General features: G+C 39.4%; 3 protein-coding genes across 3 annotated transcripts in view; 2 read left to right on the top strand and 1 right to left on the bottom strand.

Moving 5' to 3' along the window:
- LOC145464129 (glutathione hydrolase 1 proenzyme-like) overlaps positions 1 to 20,279 on the bottom strand; it is a 50,008-nt gene that overhangs the window by 8,060 nt on the left and 21,669 nt on the right. The window lies entirely within an intron of this gene.
- On the top strand, positions 2,794 to 4,747 carry LOC145464102 (uncharacterized). The gene has a single exon (XM_081447915.1). The coding sequence runs from the start codon at positions 4,108 to 4,110 to the stop codon at positions 4,705 to 4,707; it is 600 nt and encodes a 199-aa protein (XP_081304041.1). The 5' UTR covers positions 2,794 to 4,107; the 3' UTR covers positions 4,708 to 4,747.
- Positions 5,162 to 10,171, top strand: LOC145464114 (E3 ubiquitin-protein ligase TRIM71-like). Its single transcript, XM_081447929.1, has one exon. It carries the CDS (start codon positions 7,343 to 7,345, stop codon positions 9,593 to 9,595), a length of 2,253 nt encoding a protein of 750 aa, XP_081304055.1. The 5' UTR covers positions 5,162 to 7,342; the 3' UTR covers positions 9,596 to 10,171.

Genomic DNA, 20,279 nt, shown 5'->3' with positions numbered 1-20,279 from the left:
GGTCAATTTTGGACTGACTGGTAAATATGGTGAACTCTCATTTAATGATTTCATTTTGAAACAGACTGTTGTTATTCTTTGACACTACATCATGTACAAGTTAATATGATAACAATGCTCCAATTCATATCAAAATTAAGTATTATCCATTTTAAAATTTATAAGCTGTCTGTGTAAACAACCTGTTATTTGATTTTTGTATTTCTTTTCTATTTCGAGCAGTCTGGCCTCGCGCCCTGGCTGGGAACATTGTGTTGTGTTCTTGAGTAAGACACTTAACTGTCACAGTGCCTCTATCCACTCAGGTGTATAAATAAGTACTGGCAAATTTAATTGTGGGAGTAACCCTGCAATCGATTAGCATCCCATCCGGGGGTAGTAGAAATACTCCTAGTCGCTTCATGCTACAGAAACCGGGATAAGTGCCGACCTGATGGGCCACTTGGCTCACATGCAGACTTTACTTCCACTTCGGTGGCAAAAGTCAACAAGTCATCCATGAGCTGGCTCAGGGAGCCTTTGATTACATTTCGGCATCGCCCTTTCGTGCTATCCAGTTGTTGTTGTTGTTGTTGTTTTTTTTCTTTTGTAATTTACAGAGCTTTGCCTCTTTTACTGCATTTTTGTTCTCTATAAGCGTATTTGCTTCAAGAAACAAGAAAAACAATACATACATTGTTGCCGGCTTCAATCCGACAGCATAACACAGTTACGCAGTTCTAGATAAAGCTGTTACAAAGAATAATGTGTATTCGCTCATTCGAACACAAATCTATTCTCGTTCAAGAATACCGAGAACGTTCAGAATATGTCATGCCTGCTGCAATATGACTCTCTGAGTGACTTTCTAAGGAACAGCTAAGGAACAGACGGGTATATATATAAATTAAAATTTTTCAGTTAATTTTTCTACAGAAATTTAATAAAGTTTCGCAAAGAGCTTTATAAGTATATTTTACCATTTTATTATATACCGAGGGAAAATTTCGCAGTTATTAAAATGTCATAAACGGCGAAAAGTTTCCCTCTGTATAGGGTAGAATAATTTTAACAAATTGACCACAGGTTTTTATGCGTCTGTCCTCTTATAGATGATAAATTGCGTCATAACATTGTCAAAGTGGCTGTGGAGGCACGAGCCGAGGGCGAGTGGTTTCGCAGTAAACTTTGACAGTGTTATGACAAAATTTATCATCACTAAGAGGACAGAGGCATAAAAAACTGACGTCAATTTGTTTTTTACAATAACAAGACCCCAAAATGGTCAAATGCCGGGAATAAATGAGGGGAAAAGACGCCGTAAACTTGCCGTAAACAAAGATATGTGAATTTTATTCAAAATGACGCGAACATTGTCAATAGCTTTTCTCGCTTTTTGATTGGCTACTTTAAAAGTCCATAAAATCTCATTGGTTGAAGAATTGACAGTTTGACAGCTGTAAGTTACATTTGAAACCTTGCATAAATTAAAATGTTATCCGTCTGTACTCTTATTAATGATAAAAATGAGCCAATCAGCGCGCGAGAAATTAGACAGTTATTGTGAAAAAAAATTGCATTTGTCCAAGTACCGCTTATGACGACCCGGGCCATAAGATAATAGGGACTTTAAGATACGCTACGGCGAGTGCAACTATGGCTACTTTGCCCATGAAGGACTAGGCTGACAACGGTGTTTTACCCGCCAAACTCAAATGATTAAGATTTTATGTACGGCAACGGTATGTGCAGTCTCTACCTGTCTTTACAAAAATGACTACTTTCAAGGAAACCAGAGATTATTCTACTTTCATACGAAATAGACTTGATTAATGACGATGGTTTCCTTCTCCTGTATCCGTCTTACATCTCTCAGAACTCAGATTTGCCTTTTAGAACTTGATAGAACCGCCTGTAATTCCACTGAACCACAAAACAAAATATAAACTCTGATATAAAAAAGCTCGATTTCAACACGGACAGGTTGTTCGTACAACGATTACGTGTTAAGCCCGAAAATACAAAACTTTCGATTAAAATAAAATACATTTTGAGTAGTAATAAACAATTATAGCTCAGATTAGAACATACGAAGCTTTCTTATCTACGGCTGTTCGGCCCAATACTAATCTGACTGAATTGATCACCTCGCGTTCTGTACAAATGACAAAGAAACAATAATCTTAGAACTGATTTTTATGATTAAGAACTTTATCTTCAAACTAGGCTGTTCAAACAGTGAAAAAAGCGTTAAAATGAGAAGTAGGCTTATACTCACGTAGTGAAGAGTACGTGAGACCAGGCACTTTCCCGTAGTAGATGGCAAGGCTACGGCGGGAAAGCCGTTCTGGTACGCGCGTCATGACGTCACCGGAAGCGATCTTCACTATCTGCCGCCGTACTATAGCCTAGCCGTACTATATCTTAAAGTCCCTAATAGCTCACCGATGTAGAACAGAATAAAGCAAGACCAGTTAAGATTGGAGAAGTTAAGATGGCTGATCGCTGATGAAAAATTAAGAATTTAGGATAACTTAAACTCAAAACAAAATATCGGTGATGATATATATAGATACGTTTACGTTTAAGAGTGAGCAGGCGTGATCAAAATTAAATTTCCATATTAACTCACGAAAATAAATGATCAACCAAGCGATGAGATTACGGAACATCTGATCATCCAAAGGCGTAAATCTGATTATAAAATAATTGTGATTAACGAGCCTGCACGGTGATACTTAACAGCATGTGTACTTTGAGAGATCGATGCATTCTAGAAATAATCAAACGAACAGTGCATAATCATTGGTAAAGAAGTTATAATCATCTTACTGATATAACAAACCAACTCCTCTGAAACAGCATTTATAGCTGCTATTTCACAATTTAAATCAAATCTCATCGAAAGAGGGTATCCTGAAACTCTCGTTTCAACAACTCTCGCAGAAATTACATTTGAGGAGAGAAACAAGACACGCGAATCTTGCGTTTTGTCACACAAAATCCCCCATCAGTGCCTAACTAAAAGCAAATACTTATGCAGAATTGGTATTTAATTCAACAACAACCATTGCTTAGAAGAATATTCAAAGATCCCGCTATTGTCTCGTACAAAAGGGGCAGATCTCTAAAGGATATACTCGTTAGAGCAAAGCTTTGACTGGCTATTACACGTGGATGGGAGTTGTGCAGGCCTGTCACCCCATTGTTATCAAGATTTTGGACAGAGAAATGTAATGCGTCACAAACGGTTACCAACCATGGCAACCTAAGTATCCAAACTAAAGTAATGTCTTACCCAGTTGACTCGGAAAGGAAATTTGTCAGTCACGCAGGCAAGGTTTTGTAATCTTATTCTGTTCCGTCCAGTAACCTAAGTTTTCAACCTCAACTTCGACTTCAACTTTTTGTTTTAGTACATGTTTCAGTACATGTTATTTTATGACCGTTAGTGACATAAATTATCTAGGGAAATGAACTAATTAAGTGCTGGTGTACCATGGGTCAATGAAAGCGTGTTCAAACTAGCCGGCGTGACAATAGTCTGCTGGCAGCCGTTTTTTTCTCTAAGGGTCACTAGGGTGAGTGTTTAGTCATCGCGAACGAAAAAGGGCAGTATCGCGGTGGCCGAGTGGGGAAGAAGGCGGGACAAGGGCGGTATGGCCGAGTAGGGAAGAAGGCGAGATGAAAACGTCTCGCCTCATAACCCCTGCTGAATTTCGAGAGAAAAACAGACTGCCAGCAGTCTAGCGTGACAATTACTAAGTGCCGGGTCCCACTAGAGCGAATTCACATATTTCCAATTTTGGGCGAGGAAAAAAATTGGCAAAAATTTCGCAAGTTCCAAATTTTGGCAGTGGTCGCATTAGACCAACATGTTTGAACCAAAACGTTACTGATTGAAATATACGTCACAAGATCTATATTTCTCAATTAGTATTTTATTAGATCCCATGCGAGAGTTTAACTCTTCGCAGATTTTTCGCCACGCTGCATGTTCTTGACTCTGCGCTCTCCAGCAACTCGTGATGTTCGCAACATAATTGCTGGTTTTCAGTGTCACGCAATTCAAAATAGATCAAAATAAAGATCAAAACCGGTCAATAGATAAAGTCCAGAATCTGGGAAATGAAAGAAGGTAGATATGCAAAGACTCTCGCCAAAATTCTGGTCACAACAATTTTTCTTATGCGAGATATGCGGAGAAATTTTTTACCCAAATTTATAGAGAAAAAAATAAATCTTGGCAACTGCCCTGAATCAATTAAAGAATTAGCTTATAAAGCACTAGTGAGACCTCATCTGGAATATGCAAGCCCGGTGTGGGATTCCTGGATTGACAAGCATATAAAGCAAATAGAAGATGTCCAACGGCGAGCTGCTCGATTTGTGAAGAACTGTTGGCAGCGAACACTGGGAACTGTTTCCAATTTACTTAACGATTTGGAATGGCCATCCCTTCAAAACAGAAGGAAATCTGCTCGCCTCACATTACTTCATAAAGCAATTCATGGTGAATCAGCATTAGAAATCGCATGCTATATCAAAAGGCGTAATTGTCAACTTCGATCTTTTCACAAAGACAAGATGATCGAACTAACTCCGAACACAGAAAGCTATAGGAACTCATTTTATTGTAGAACTATTAGAGAATGGAACGCCTTACCTAACGATGTTTTAGATGTTAAAAAAAGTCAATTATTCAAGAATGCTCTTAGATTAGAATGATGACAGTTTATTTAGGTTCTAATTTTTTAATCTTAATCTATGTACATATTTTATTATATATTTTAAAGGTTTTTTAACCCCCCCACCCCCCACCCTGCTTTTTATTTAATGTCTTGCAGTGATGGGAGCATGCCTCCCTTTGCAAGACCCCCATAATGTAGATGTAGATAGAGATTTGTATGGAGACGCCATGCTGGTGCCCATCCGTATGGGCACCAACATGGCGGCCGGAAACCAACAAACATCTGTTACTGAGTTTTGCCAGAAAAGCGTGAATTTATTCCTCGAGGAACTCTAAAACATTAAAATAACACTTTTTCTAAGACATGAACTGTTCAGATGGCCAAGTTCCCCGAAATAAGTCACTTTTTAACCATCATGACAGCTCTCTAGGCCGTCATGTAAATACCGCGTCACGCAAAAGCTTAGAAATTCAAGTTCAGTGTATCACAAAACCAAGAACCCATTCGGAGCGAAAATTTGTATGAATATTAGTTTTCAGCTGCTCTTATACATCATTTAAGTAAAATCTCAGGAAGATCAATAGTTTTGTAGTTCGAATTTCGGTGACGTCATGTGAAAACCAGCTATTGGACCAGCAGATTTTGCTCGGCTTGCGTTTGTGTTGTTGCTTGCGCCACTTGCGATCGAAGAAAATTGTCTCGCCAGTAACCGGATCCAGGGTACGAGTCATAAGAATTTGAATAAAAACGCTGCTCATATTCCTCGTTTGCATTGAAATAACTGTAAAAAGCGTCAGATTGACCGGATAAAAAATGATTTTGACCCGCCATCGCACGCGCTAAACTGGACTAGCCGTCAAAGTAATTTTCTCGCCGTAATTTTATCCAGACATGTTTTAAAAAATATGACAGTTAAATGGTTAAAAAAACAAAATTGTTTGCTTTGCCAAAATTTCGAAGCCTCCGAGGTAGCACTTCGGCTCCTTTGAAGATTGGCGAAATTTTGGCAATCCGCAAAAAATTGGCCACTTTTTGCAACTGGGGGTCGCACTTATTTTACACTACTTGGTGACAGATTTATTACTTGTACAAACAAAATTGGCTCAAATTGGCTTTAGTGCGACCCGGCCCTTACAGAGCTTGATATTCATGCAATATGCAAAACATGACTGATAGAGAGCTCTAGGTTTGAAGACAAAGAAAGGACATAATTGCGATCAAAAGCCTATCACGCCGAAATGAAATTAAAGTGCTGGTTCCTATAAGAGAATAAATACTAGGCTCCATTTCAGTTGAACGCAAACTAAATATAATGCACACAATCTTGAAATAGTGTCACGTCGTTAAAGTGCCATCAGTTGAGTAAATTTGGCTGAATTTTAAATTTAGCAAAACACTGCAGGCTCATTAAAATAAAGCTTCACCTGGAGCAGACAAGATAACATTGAGCTCAATTAAATATTCTAAATATTATTGAAAATGAAAACCATGTTTTCGCTTTCAAGCACGGTTCTTTTCTCGGATATCAACAATAGTACGATATCAACAAGTCGGACATCCAAACTGATCTGCCTTAAAGTCAGTGCTAGTCGCCACCAAGTTGATCTGATCATTCTCAGCATCACTTTCGGTTTGATTGCCATTCACATTTTCCTCAAAAGTCTTGCATCAACCTTGGTATTGACAATGTTTAAAGCTATGAATTTAATGATTAAAAGAATCACGATGCGCGAGCAGCCAATTGTGTAACGAACCACGGACGATGCAAATCTTCAGTTGATTATTATCATGATTTCTATTTGACCTGCAGCAAAAGCTGAAAAGCTGCTCGTGAGCACAAATGAATACGACAACGGAAACAAATAGCTCCGCTTACCGTTTATCCATTGTTTCTCCTCTAGTTGGAACTACCGTGAATTAAATTGAGCTCGTCTTTGAGTGCTAGTTGTGTTTGAGGTCGCAGGCTTCTTGGAAATATTGTCACAATGAAGCCCAAGCCTCTACCCCTGGGGATATATCTTGTCGCCCGTCTCTTTTGTTTTGCTGAGAGCTGGCTGAAATCACAGTAACACATTTTGGGTGTTCTTAAGAGATGATATAAAAGAAATTGGAGAGGATTGGTTTTCAAATATTTCACTTCAAAAAATACTGTTACGCAAAATGTACGAGTCATGCTTATTATTTGTTTGGTTTGAGATTTACTCGCATGATTGTCTCTTGACGAATAGAGAGACAGAGACGCTCTTGCATAAGAGTTTAGCAATCCGTCACACTTTTGTGATCAAGATTCGTATAAATCTCGGTAGACTGCTGGCAGTCTGTTTTTCTTTCGAAATTCAGTAGAGGTTATGAGGCGAGAATGGGACGAGACATGGGCGCCCTTGTCCCGCCTTCTTCCCTACTCAGCCACAGCCATACTGTACTGCCCGTTTTCGTTCGCGATAACTAAACACTCGTCGTAGTAACCCTTAGAGAAAAAAAACTGGCTGCCAGCAGACTAAAACCTCGGCGGCCAATAGAAACAATTCCTAGTAGTCATGCAGTCTGTCTAATCTCTCGTGATTGGTCAATATTAACAGTCTGATAAATACGGTATTTTTATATCACAAGGCTCCATTGTTGTCGGTTGTTGTTTTTATCTCGAAACCAATTTTGTGTTTCTGTCTTTAAACATGGATATAAAAACCTTGCTAGACAATCTTCATGAAGAAGTATCCTGTTCTGTGTGCATGACTACATTCACAGATCCCAAACAGCTGCCATGTTTACACAGCTTTTGTCTTCACTGCTTGAACGGGATTCTACGAACGAGTGGCCGCCATGATATCATAACTTGCCCAGAATGTAGAGGAGAGAGTAGAGTCCCTGGAAGTGGAAACCTGAGGGACTTACCGACCAACTTTCGCATCAACAGTTTGCTAGATGTGTTGGCAATCAAAGAGTGTAATTCTACCGGAGTGAAATGTGGAAATTGCGACAAAAAAAGCGGACAGAGTTTGTACTGCTTCCAGTGTTGTGCATTCTGGTGTGACGACTGTATTTCGGCGCACAACATAATTCGAGCTAATAAAGAACACCGTGTGTTGGCGATTAAAGATTTCGAAGATCAAGACATCGAGGAAGTGTTAAAACGCCCAGCATTTTGCCAATTGAGACACCATGAAAAAGACCAGTTGAAGTTCTTTTGCAAGGAATGTAAAGTTGCTATTTGCAATTCCTGTGTTGCCATTCTTCACGAAGGTCATGCCAAAATACATTTGGAAGAAGCTGCAAATGAACGACAGTCACAAGTGCAATCGGCGATTGAATCACAAAAGCAAAAAGCACAACAGAAGAGAAACAAAATTGCTGAACTTGACACGACCTGCATTCATATTGAAGAACAAGCCGCTGCCGTCAAACGAGACGTACAGAGATTTGCTGAACATTTGATGGCAGTTATCGAAGCGAAGAAGAATGAAATATTAAACAAAGTGGACAGACAAGTAAAAGGATCTCAAGAACGTCTGCGAACTGAACAGCGCGATGTGAACAAACAAGTAAAGCTTATCGAGACATGGATTGAAAAAACGGAAACACTTCTAAAGCGAGGAAGAAGTGTTGAGATTATGCAGTTTGACAAGTCATTAATCACCATGGTTGAGGAAGAAGTCAGCGATGGAGAAGACCAAGTGGACTGCGACCTTGAAGGCTTTCGTCGATTCGTTTTCGTAGAAAACGAATCATTAATGGCGAAAAGCGTCACTGAAGGAATCGGCGCTTTCAGAACATTTATCAGCAAAACTAGCGCGCATCAATCAAGCGCCCAAGGAAAAGGAACAAGTGAAGCTATTGTTGGACTTGAAGCACAGTTTGTTTTGACAACAAGAAATGCTGAAGGAGAACAATGTTACGAAGCGCGTGACTCCATAACAGTGGAAATCAGAAATCACCGAGGACAGGACTGTGCGACGAAAGCGCGAGTCCAAGATAACAAAGACGGCAGCCACAAGATCAGTTACTTCGCTAAAGAAACTGGAAAATGTGACTTGTCAGTGAAGGTAAATGAAGATCACGTTTGCGGCAGCCCTTTTGCTTTTGAAATCAAACCCAGACAGTTCAGACCCGTGCCATGGTTTGGACAACGAAGGTCAGCTGCTGGGATGCTTAACAGTCCCTGGGGAGTGGCAGTGAATGAACGTAATGAAATTGCAGTGACTGAGGTTGGTAACGGCAGAATTCAGGTATTTAGTAGTGATGGAACTTACTTAAGATCGTTTGGTAGGTTTGGTGATAAACAAGGAGAATTACGCTGGCCTGCTGGGATAGCTTTTGATAACAATGGCTATATTGTAGTGGTGGACAGTAATAACCACCGAGTGCAAGTTTTTAGTGAGCAGGGTGAGTTCCTGAATCAGTTTGGTGGAAAGGGAAATCTAGATCACCAGCTTCAGGATCCTTATGGTTTATCCATAGACAGTGACGGAAATTATATTGTTGCTGATTCAAGTAACAAACTAATCAAGGTCTTTTCTCCTAGTGGTCAGTTTTTACGTAAAATTTGCGGAAAGGGTTCTTTCACCTTCCCCCTTCACTGTGTGCAATATGACAACCATTTTATAGTATCAGACAGTGGTGAACACTGTATCAAAGTATTTGATAGGGATGGGAATTCTGTTTACCAATTTGGAAAGGAGGGGGACGGGGACGGGGAGTTCAATGATCCTTATTGCTTGTCTGTTAACAAGGCAGGACACCTGATGATCTGTGACACAGAAAATCACAGAGTTCAGGTGTTTGAACTGAATGGAAAGTTTCTAAAAAAGTTTGGAAAAACGGGGAACGGGATAGGAGAGTTTGATCGCCCAGTCTCTACAGCAGTTCTTAGTGATGGTAGGATAGTAGTGTCTGACTACTGGAACGATCGCATTCAGATTTTTGAATAGATATATCCACTCACTTGTGATGTAATATGAATCGGTTCTCTCTTTGCTATCAGTTAAAATTATGGTTTTAAACTATTTGTCACTGGTAGTCTGTAGTTGGTGATGTATTAGAAAATCTCACAGAATAGAAAAAGCTGAATAGTTACCTTTATAGGTACCTCATTTATTTTTCGTTTCGAATGTAACACATGTTTTGTTTCAAAGGGAAAAGACTGAAAGCTCACATTGTTTCAAAAAAAAATTATATTATATTTGCTCTTTAGTGGTAGATTGTGTGATATTAGTTACAAATATCTGTCATTGCTCTAGCTAGTTTAGCCGCCTGATAAGAAGTGAACCGCCTGTACGTATAATTTGAGGTTTAAACTAAGTTTAGGAAGAAACCTCTTCCAGTAGGAAAATTTTAACTCTGAATTTGAACAATCAGTAGTGTATGTTGTGTGACATTTTAAACAAGACTAAGAATAATTGTGATGATGTATCAGCAGGCCGGCTAAAGTGGATGCACACTTCTCTCAGTTGTAAGATTAAAAATCATAGGAAAAGAAATCCTAATAAACTGATTTTATATTTTCCCATATTTGTCGTGATATTTAACGTTTGACGATGGTAAAGAGGAGAAATTTAAACGACGTTTGATCTATTTGATTGTACGTCTGGGAGATTGATTTCATAAAATGTTAAATATCTTTTGATATTATAAGCTCGCATTAGATTTCTCAAAAACGCTATCAGCTGCTATCGCATTTCTCAAGTCTGAAATCTCTTTGAGTGAAAGTCCATCAAATTGTAGAGCTTTCGGAATATGTACCCTGTTTACACAGGTATGTTTTTAGCTGTGTGCTAGCGGCAAACAAATTCGGGGGTGGAAGCGGAATAATTGGATCTCTCTCATTCGTTATTCCATTCATTTTTTTCTGAGTTATTCACTATTCCTTATTCAATTTTGCTCGATATTCATTATTCCGTTTCGAGTTTGTCGAACAATTCCATCAACTTTATATTCAAGATTAGCCAGTCCCACACAGTGCTCGCCAAAGATAGATCAAATAATGTTTACCGTAGAAACAGTGGTGTCGCAGACTGAACTCAGCTATGAGGAAAATATAGGTATTGAACACAGACTGAATTGCGCTAATTTTGCGCGTCATATATGGTCATATATGGCATCAATGACAACACGTTTGATATTAAACGTTTGTTCCCTTTGTCGGACACGGTTTATTATTCATTATTCTTTTACGGAAAACCGTATAATTCTTTATTCTGAATGTCCAAACCCTATATATTCCTCATTCATTTTATTTTTTAAGCCGATATTCATTATTCATTATTCCGCTTCCACCCCCGAAACAAATGAATCATAATCCTGTTAATGAAGGTCAAAAATGGTGGTACATCAAACAATTAATTCTCATCACCTGTCTTCCTGCTGATGTGTTTCATTTGTTTATGGAGATAATTGACGTCGATCAGTTTTGGGATTAACAGGCTACCGAAGATAGCACAAGATTTAAAATGTATTACAGTAAAACTTCGTGTGATCAGTGATAGTATACAAGTATCTCAGCCAATTAAATTTCCACATTTTGCACTAGTATATACTAGTATATCAAAGTGTTGCAGACTAACTTTACAGTTTGAGAGCCACTCATGCAGGATTGGGATTGTCTGAGTGCATCGATAAAATAGAAATGATGATCACACAAACAATGCCACCATTCACTGTAATAATTTGGAACCTAATCAGAGAATTCCACCCTCAATTAGAGAAGGTGGGGCAAAACTAAATAAAGAAGCTGAATTACATTTCTTGTACACAAAAAGCCATCTACAAGAAGACATGTTGACTATTTCAAAAAAGGTACAAAATTTTATTTGTCACATTCTTTGGCCCTAAAGGATATTTGCTGAGCAAAATTCGTTGACTTACAAAGCCGTATATTATACTGTAGTAAATGGAAATAACTCAAGAGAGATATTAAATACTTGCCATTCTACAACGAGATACACTTCATCAATTACGACAGCCCTCATATTGCGTTTCATATCTTCACAATCCAATGACTTCCTTAATTTTCCAACAAATGCCTCCGGGAAGTCATAAATTATTGGATACTTCGATTGCTTGATATCTTTAATTTAAACCTCGCTCAATGACTCAGTATTCCGAACCATTAGACAGCTGACCTGCAAATCGTTTTGCCTCACGGTCTGATCTCGCATATTTTAAGGAGTCAAAAACAAAAGCCAATAACTGAAAAATCAATGACTTGCCAAAGCAGGTAAAAAAATTAATGTCTTTCGTTAAAACAACAATGTTCCTTATCACCTCTTTCTGGTCTTCACTGACGGAAACAGTCTCCAAATTGATACCATTTAAGGCCTGAGACAAAGATTCCTCAAATCCTGCCTCGACGCCGCCATCGTCAATCCCATACAGTATATAGAAACATCACGACTGCAATCATGAAGTCCTAGAATCTAGGACTCGAAAATCCGGGGTGCTTACCATTTAGCAAAAAAATCCGGAAATTTCGGTTGAAAGTTAAGTCAAATGGAACAGTAATTTTCCGGAAAATCCGTTAGGAAATTGTAGATTACCTTCAGAGGTAGTCCTCTTTTTCCGTTCGGAACGGAACGGCGGAAATTTCCTTGCCATTTGGTAAATTTTCCAGTTTCCAGTATCTCATCAGCCGAAAACAATTACGAGAAATCGAATTGCAAATGGTAAGCGCCATCTCGTCCGGTTGGTTTGCTGATTTTGGAAAAACCCTTTCCATTATACAACGGTCATCCCAACCGGTTTATTCTGACAAATGGTAAGCACCCCGATGTCTTCAGAGCCGACTCTCGTGCCAAGGCCCTCAGCCGGCTAAGAGAAGCGAAAAGGGCTATGGGGACGAGAATGTTGCAAATAATTTTCCGCTCCTTCTTCACCTTGGCAGGTGCTTGCAAGCTTCTCCCCGTCCTCTGCCTAATGCCGTGTCTGCATTACAAGAAATGTTCCCAAACGTGTCCCAGACAAAAAGTTTTGCCAGTGGAACAAACTGGAACAAAATTCGCTCACTTATTCAAGAGCCAGAAACAGCAAGCGACCCCAAGATTATATCAAGTGCCGGCTTTGAACATCCTCGGTATAATAAGTTTTATTTTCTTTGTATCTACTTTTGATTCCTTAAATGGTTGAAAAGACTTTTATATGCTTTGATACATTTATTTGACCAAAATGAATCGTTATCTCGAGGATTAAAATCTCGACAAAAACGAAGACTGCGGGGTGCAGATACGGACTGCCGACTGCAGATTACAGACTGCAGACTGCAGACCGGGGATAAAATGCAGACTGAGGGCAAAATCCAGACTGCAGACTACAGCTCGGACTTTTTAACTATATATTGTGTTACTTCCATTAGTGAGTGTTAACCGTAAATGGATGCATCGGTAGACAACTGATGCGGTTCTAAACTATCAGTGTACTAAGGTATGTGTGGGGCGCAGAACGGTACAGCCACTGCACTTACGTAATTTTTTTAACATCAGATATTTCGTAACATCAGGCTATATAGCTATCCCTTATATTATTTAGGCTGTAGTTTTATCTGGGAGGTGGGGGACATGGTGGCGGGAGGGGGATCGGAACACTGCAACACCACAAAAAATATTAACAAACACCACATCACCGTGAGAAAAGTCAACTAAACACCGTCACTACTACACAAAGTTTTAGCCCCATGATTTGTACATCTACACTTGACATAATACTTTTATACCAGTTCTCAATAATTTTCCAGAAAATAAACACATCACAACGCCTTTCATTGCCTACAGGTTGATACTGCTGATGCCTGACAATCATTTTCTTGTTCTTTTGAAGAAACCTTTTGTGAAGGAAGCAAACAAAGGAAAAAAGAGGGGAGCCTCGAGAGATGGCCTTTATCCCAGATCCCTCTCTTCTATTACTTTGCTCACTTTTCTTTGCATAACCCACTGACTGGAGCCCCATCCTGACTAGTCTGCTGGCAGCCATTTTTTTTTTCAAGGGTCACTTAAACGAGTGTTTAGTCAGCGCAAATGCAAAAGGGCGATATGGAGGTGGCCAAGTAGGAAAGAAGGCGGGACAAGGGCGGTATGGCCGAGTAAGGAAGTGCATGCAGCACCCATGTCTCGTCCAATTCCCCTTTAGGCTAAAGCATCTCGCCTCGTAACCCCCGCTGAATTTCAAGAGAAAAACAGACTGCCAGCAGTCTACGTCCTGACTGAGAAAATTGCTTTTTGGATATATCGATAATCGTTCAAAAAAATCTGGAGCAAGTATAGACTGGTATTATAATGATCTCTGGATGACCCTAGACTATAAGGACTAATTTAAGTCATTCAGATGTAAAGGAAAGCAACAAAGACATGAAAAAAAAGGTAAAGATGTCTAAGTTACGAACTTACCAAATCCACTCCCTAACCTTACAAAGCCTTCTTTCTTCCCTGCTGACATGACATCTGTGAATTTATTTTGGGACTGGTAGTTTTCGCCTCCTCATCCTTTTTTGTAGAAAAAAACTACTCAGTCAATAATACATTTGGCCTCGGCATTTCCAGAATTTCCAGGATTTCCAGGTGGCAGAGGCCAAGTTGCTCGTCAAGTAACATATAAATGAAAACAGCTTCAGATTGGCAGCTGATTAACTAGACAGCGTTGGTCTGTATTTTGGTACAAATTAAACAAAATGGTATGTGTTCGTCATAAATTAGCACCGGTTAATGAAGTTTTCACTAAAAAAGTTAACGTTAAAAAGTAACGACGTTTCCACCGTTCGACGGTCATTTTCAAGTTGAAAAGTAAAATTTTTGCATGTGCCCAAATATATACAATTGATTATAAGAATGCTAATGAGACACTGACTAAAACTCCAAAATATTTACATACAAACAATACAAAAAATAATTAAGTAAATAGCTTCGCGCGGATCGAGTCACTCTGGTCAATCTTGGTTGAAGTTTACGAATAAAAAGCATTTCAAAAGTCAAACAGTCGAGTTTACTATGACATTTTTCCAAAATCCTGAAATTGCTTCCAGTGGTCTCTGGATCCTTTCCGTGCTTATCCTTTACGTGGATTGAATGAAATCCACCCCTCACTCAGCTTCACAATATAATCGATTGTATATATTTGAACGCGTGCAAAAATTTTACTTTTTAACTTGAAAATGACCGTCGAATGGTCGAAACGTCGTTACTTTTTAACGTTAACTTTTTTAGTGAAATCTGTTTCTAAAAAATTGTTAATAAAGTTTACATGTTAAATTTAGGTCAAATTTAGGTTTGAGAAAGGTCATGCAAGAAACCCTAGCACTGCAAATGTGACCGTGCACGGGAAAGCGTACCTTAACGCTTATCCGTTAGACGGGCAAAAGCGTTAAGCATCCGTTAGTCATCCGTTAGAAAGTTTTGTAACGTTAGAGGCGTTAGCCCAACTGTTAGACGTTAGCATCAGGCCGTCAGAACGGTGAGTGCAACCGTTAGCAAGAGACATGTATCCGTTAGCCGTTAGCATTAGACCGTTAGACGGGGACAGCATAACCGTTAGCAAAAACTCTGTGTCCGTTAGCACGGCTAGAGAAGCCGTTAGGATCCGTTAGAATAAACTAGCATCCGTTAAACGGGTAACGATTCCGTTAGAATGGCATGACACGTGTTGAAGTAGAATGTGGTAGCCTAACACAGTGTCAAACGTACGGTGACTTAGAAGGGTTATCGAAAGTATCTCTTTATTTTTTGTTTCGACTTTTAATAACTGTCGATCGCTAGTTATAAGTGTCGATCGACACTTATAACTAGCGATCGACAGTTATAAGTGTCGATCGACACATAATAATAACTGTCGATCGACACTTAAAACTAGTAATCGACAGTTGTAAGTGTCGATCGACAGTTATAAGTGTCGATATAAAGTTTAATATGAAGATATAGAGTTTTGCTTTCAATGCTCACCGTGGAAATAATTTTTTTAACGTTTGTCTCATCGACGACTGATGAAATCGGCACTTTGTGATTCGCTTTTTAAAATCGTGAGTGTAAGACTAATAACAGGGGTGTAATAATGGTTTGGCACGATTGTGTGTTTATAACATGGGACTGAAAGCTACGCTATTCGTTCATTAAAAGTCCTCAGATGTAAACCGTTAGACAAACGTTAAACGTCCTTAGATGTAGACCATTAGACAACCGTTAAATGGCTCCAGTCATCCGTTAGAACTAATTGCGCAACCGTTAGAACGTTTTCTTCATCCGTTAGGCATACTTAGTTTGCCGTTAGAACGTTAGGAGAAAGCGTTAGAACGCTTTGATCATCCGTTAGGCACAATTAGATAACCGTTAGAACGTTAGGACAAAACGTTAGAATGCTTTGAAGGCCAACAAGAAGATCTGTTAGATCTTATAACCGCGCTTTTAAAATTTAACTGTTTTCTTAGTACTACAGTCGCAACGCAGTGCATATTCCAAAGCAATCTTTGATGATTCATTGATTACTGTAGACATCACAGCACTTGATCAACCATGTCAACACAAACTCTATTATCGCACCATCAGTCGTAGCCGTTGTGACATCTCCGATGACATAATAGTCTTAATCTGGAACTTTCTTCGGGATACGTATGGGCATGAAGATACGAACACTATTACAAATCGCTTTCTTTCTTTAAAGTCACGATTAAATTTAATTAGTTTTTTTCCCTTGAGTTAAGGGTTAGCAAAGATGTCAGACGAGTCACATAATTCAAGAATTGCGTTATCTACGGCTATCTTTAGTACGGTGGTTATTTCCCTATCAATGACGTAATCTTTGCACGTTCTGACACGTTCTTTGCTTGGCTTGCAAATATTTAATTTTCCTTCCGATCTATGAACTCGCTGCGATGAAACAGTCAAAGGATTTACTTCATTTGCCTAAAACCACAAGAAATACTCGCAAAATTACAAATAAATTAATGACCGTCCGTTCTGCCGAAATAAACTTGCAAAGTAAACACGATCTTATTTGTCACGTAGCGAAAGTGAAAGCTGCAAAGTCAGCGCATTCCATGGCTGACGTAATACCTTTTTTTAGCGTATTTATTATTCCCTTTGAATCCAACGCTTTGGTAAAACGAGAAGAAAATATATTTTACCCACAAAAAAGAAAATAATATCCGTAAAATTGTCCGTGTATTTATGTTTTAACAGCTTCTGGCGGAAAAACATCACACGTTTCGTGACTCAAAGTTTGGCGGAGCGGAGGTCTGCGTCTGGTCACCGACAAAAAAAAAAAAAAAAAAACCACGGGTAAACCTAGAACCGCGCTCGGCCCATGGCCGCGCGGTTAATAACTATCCGTTAGCTAAACGGATAAGCGTTAAGGTACGTTTTCCCGTTTACGGTCACAAATACATGTAATTTCATTTCACCAAACACCGCAGCATGAAAAGCACAAACGTCACACACGGTAAGGTTTGAGAGTACCTCAACACCGCAAGGTGGGATTTTATTCACTGCACCCAAAAAAAATTACATTAAAAAAACATCAACATCACAAATCCTCATGCCCCCCTCTGGCAGTAATTCTACTTCAGGCTGGGTACCTACTCTATATTGGCCGTGTTTTCACAAGCAATTTGACAGGTTGCTTGGTGAGTGACAACCGGAAATCCTGTGAAAACAGTTCCTTTTCCAACTCGCTTTTAACTTCAATGGAATGCTCATTAAATTTTATCCACCAAACCAGGTAGCTGAAGCGAAATGGCAATTTATGTCGGCCAATGGGTAGTTGCTTGCGGTTATTCATCTGACAGGGCTGTCAAATCGGAAATACAACAGCTTAGTGTTTAAAACTCGCGTCTTTGCTAGAATCATGCGTCTCATGTTGGTTTGCAGTGAGAAACGGAAATGTCCCGGTCAAAAGTTATCTGTGTAGTGGTTGAAAACCAGGTTTTCAAACCAGAATAAAATTGTGGCCTTTCAACACCCCACACAATTTTCCTTCTACGGAACACTTTTTTTCTCAGCGAATGATGAAAATATGCCTCCGTTATTCTCTCCTGCTTCTAATTGCAAGCAATCTTTAAGTCTTTACTGAAATCGGTTCCTTCGTTGGACACAAAAGACAAACTAAGCGCATAAAAACAGTTATTTTAAGGAGAAGAACGCACATACACTGTACATGTACAAGCTTTGTTTGGATCTCCCACCATAATATTCAAATTGATTTATTTGCCAGCGTGCTCTGCTCAAATTACCTAAATGAAACATAATCTTACTCGTGAAAACACATATCATTTTCAAGCTGCTTAACAGAGTCTGTGAACAAAACGCCTTCAGGAATGTTAAGCGAGACAATGGCTGTCATGGAAACAAGGCCATTATAGGGATAGTTCATGGACCGAGCGTATTCAACATAAGTCTTAATTGCACAAGTCACTTTGGCAGTTGGCAAGTGGCCTACACTGTATTTCCCCTTCCCTCCCACCCTGGGATTGGTGCCAGTTTCGTTTGTATTGACTGCCTTAAATATATTTTGTACTGGGTGTGGACAAAACGTGGGGTACGCCATGGCCTAGGCCAATAGACCATGGTGTGGGCCATGGCCTACCCTGTGGCCTACCCTATGGCCTACCGGTGGTCAGATTTTTAAAAACATTAACAAAACATCAGTAAGAGTCGAACGAGTTGGCTGGCATAAAATTATATCCCTCTAATAGGGGTATACTAAAAAGTCACTAACACGATTATCAACATCAGAGGGAACAAAACAATGCCAACCTTACAGCACTCAGACTTGAAACATCCTATTTCTCGCTCTCTTCGACGTCTATCTTCCCCAGCCAAGCAATCAACCATAACGGCAGGTTAAGAGGGAGGGGAAGGGCCCAGGGGAACTCCCAGATAAAAAAGACAGGGGTGCTGGTCGGAAATTTTGAAAAGAACTCCTAAGAGGTGCCAAGATCCTTGTTTGCGGGCGTGGTTTGAAATTTTCTTCTCCCCTAAGAGGTACCAATTCTCACATAAGACACTATCTCCTGTCATATTTTTGAGCTCAATACCCTAAAAAGTACCGCAAAAGCTCCCGCTGAGGACCTTTTGAGGCTAAACACCCTAAGAGGTAACAAAACTGCGTTTTTAACCCCAAAAGGTATAGAAAGCACCCTGGTTCGTTCGTTACCCTGGTTCGCAGTTTGCAGTCCGCAGCTAGTCTGTGTTTTACATTGACTGCACCAGAATTAAATCATATTTCAATGTACATGTAGTTCACCAGTAGTCTGAATTTCAGCCGTCTCTTCCCTTTACCCCGAGGGGGGCGCGGGAGAGAAACGACTAGTTCACCAGTTTATTACAGTTTGCTCGAGAAGGAAATAAAAATCTTACATGGTTATTAAGCCATAATATCATGATGTCACAAATAATTTGTCAACTTAATTTGATGGTGAACAGCTTTACTTCTTGCAACTAGTGCCTCGTGAAAAGCCATATAAAGTCAAATTCTTTACTTGTTTAGTACATGCATTTATCAGAAGTCAAATTTGTCAGAGTATTGAATATAAATACTGTGTTTTGATGGTTAGATTTTTGGTTTTAACACAGGAAATTAGTAATGCCTATTTTCAATGCAGTATTGTCAAATATCAGTACTCTGTGAGCAAAACTATGAATTTCCCTATGAATAATGATTGACATGGCAGGTAATCTTTGAATTATATGAAATTTCTCTTTCCACAAAAAACGCTATTCTTTTAAAGAGGAAAAATTATGATAAGCAAATAACTGAAAATAATGATTCTGACAGTAAACTTTCACAAAATTGTTTTTCTTCAAACTTCATGCCTACACCAGAAAGGTTATTTAAAAACTGATTACCAATGCAGTCACACAAAATGTTGCTGGACAGATATACAATGTATGCCACTCTTTCTGTGGCTTGAATTAAACTTTTCACAGCATCTATGTCACCATTTTTGCATACGTCCAAACGATGGAGATTAACTCTTACCCTGACCATAGGTAAGCAGTTGTAAGCATGACATTTTTCCAAGCCTGCACAACATGTTTTCCTCCTCAACTGCTTCAGTTGCCTTTTTTGAGAAATTGGCTCCTCCTACCCCCCCCCCCACCCCCACAATAATCTAAATAATGCACTACCCTTTATTTTAATGCACACTTTTCAGCAGTCTGTATTAATTTTACATGACTGATTCATTGATTGATCATTGTTTGAACGTTGTGGACATAATGTTGCATACATACAGTATGTTACTTATTAAAGTGTCTGTGTTACCTATCAGATAAAGCACGAAGCACATGAACATAAAGTGACAGGCCTGGAGTACGGAAAGGCCAATGGTGGACGTCAGGTAAAGCTATTAAATAAAGGTAATTTTGTGTGTCTTCACCTTGGGCTGACACCTTGCCGTGGTGGTGAAGCTTGTGTGTCTCCATGACCTGGAGAGCTGTGCCGGCGGGGACTTTGTTCCCTGGCAGGTCTAACCATGCCGGATTGGTCGAAGGGTAGAGGCCAGACGAAGAACAGCCCCTGGTCCTCCAGGTTGGGGGTTGGGCGGCGGGCTGATAACCCGCTCCCAGAAAATGCTATTTATTACAGAAACCGAAGCTAGAACTACCACTGCACCCTATCGGGAAGCAGGGGTAAAAGATGTTA

This window comes from Orbicella franksi, chromosome 12 (genome assembly GCF_964199315.1).
Source record: "Orbicella franksi chromosome 12, jaOrbFran1.1, whole genome shotgun sequence".
Taxonomy (NCBI): domain Eukaryota; kingdom Metazoa; phylum Cnidaria; class Anthozoa; order Scleractinia; family Merulinidae; genus Orbicella; species Orbicella franksi.
Note: the sequence above shows the minus strand (reverse complement) of the source record. Positions and strands in the feature narration are given on the sequence as shown.

Coding starts and splice junctions, on each gene's coding strand:
- LOC145464114 (XM_081447929.1), top strand. CDS start 7,343: ATGGATATAAAAACCTTGCTAGACAATCTTCATGAAGAAGTATCCTGT.
- LOC145464102 (XM_081447915.1), top strand. CDS start 4,108: ATGAAAGAAGGTAGATATGCAAAGACTCTCGCCAAAATTCTGGTCACA.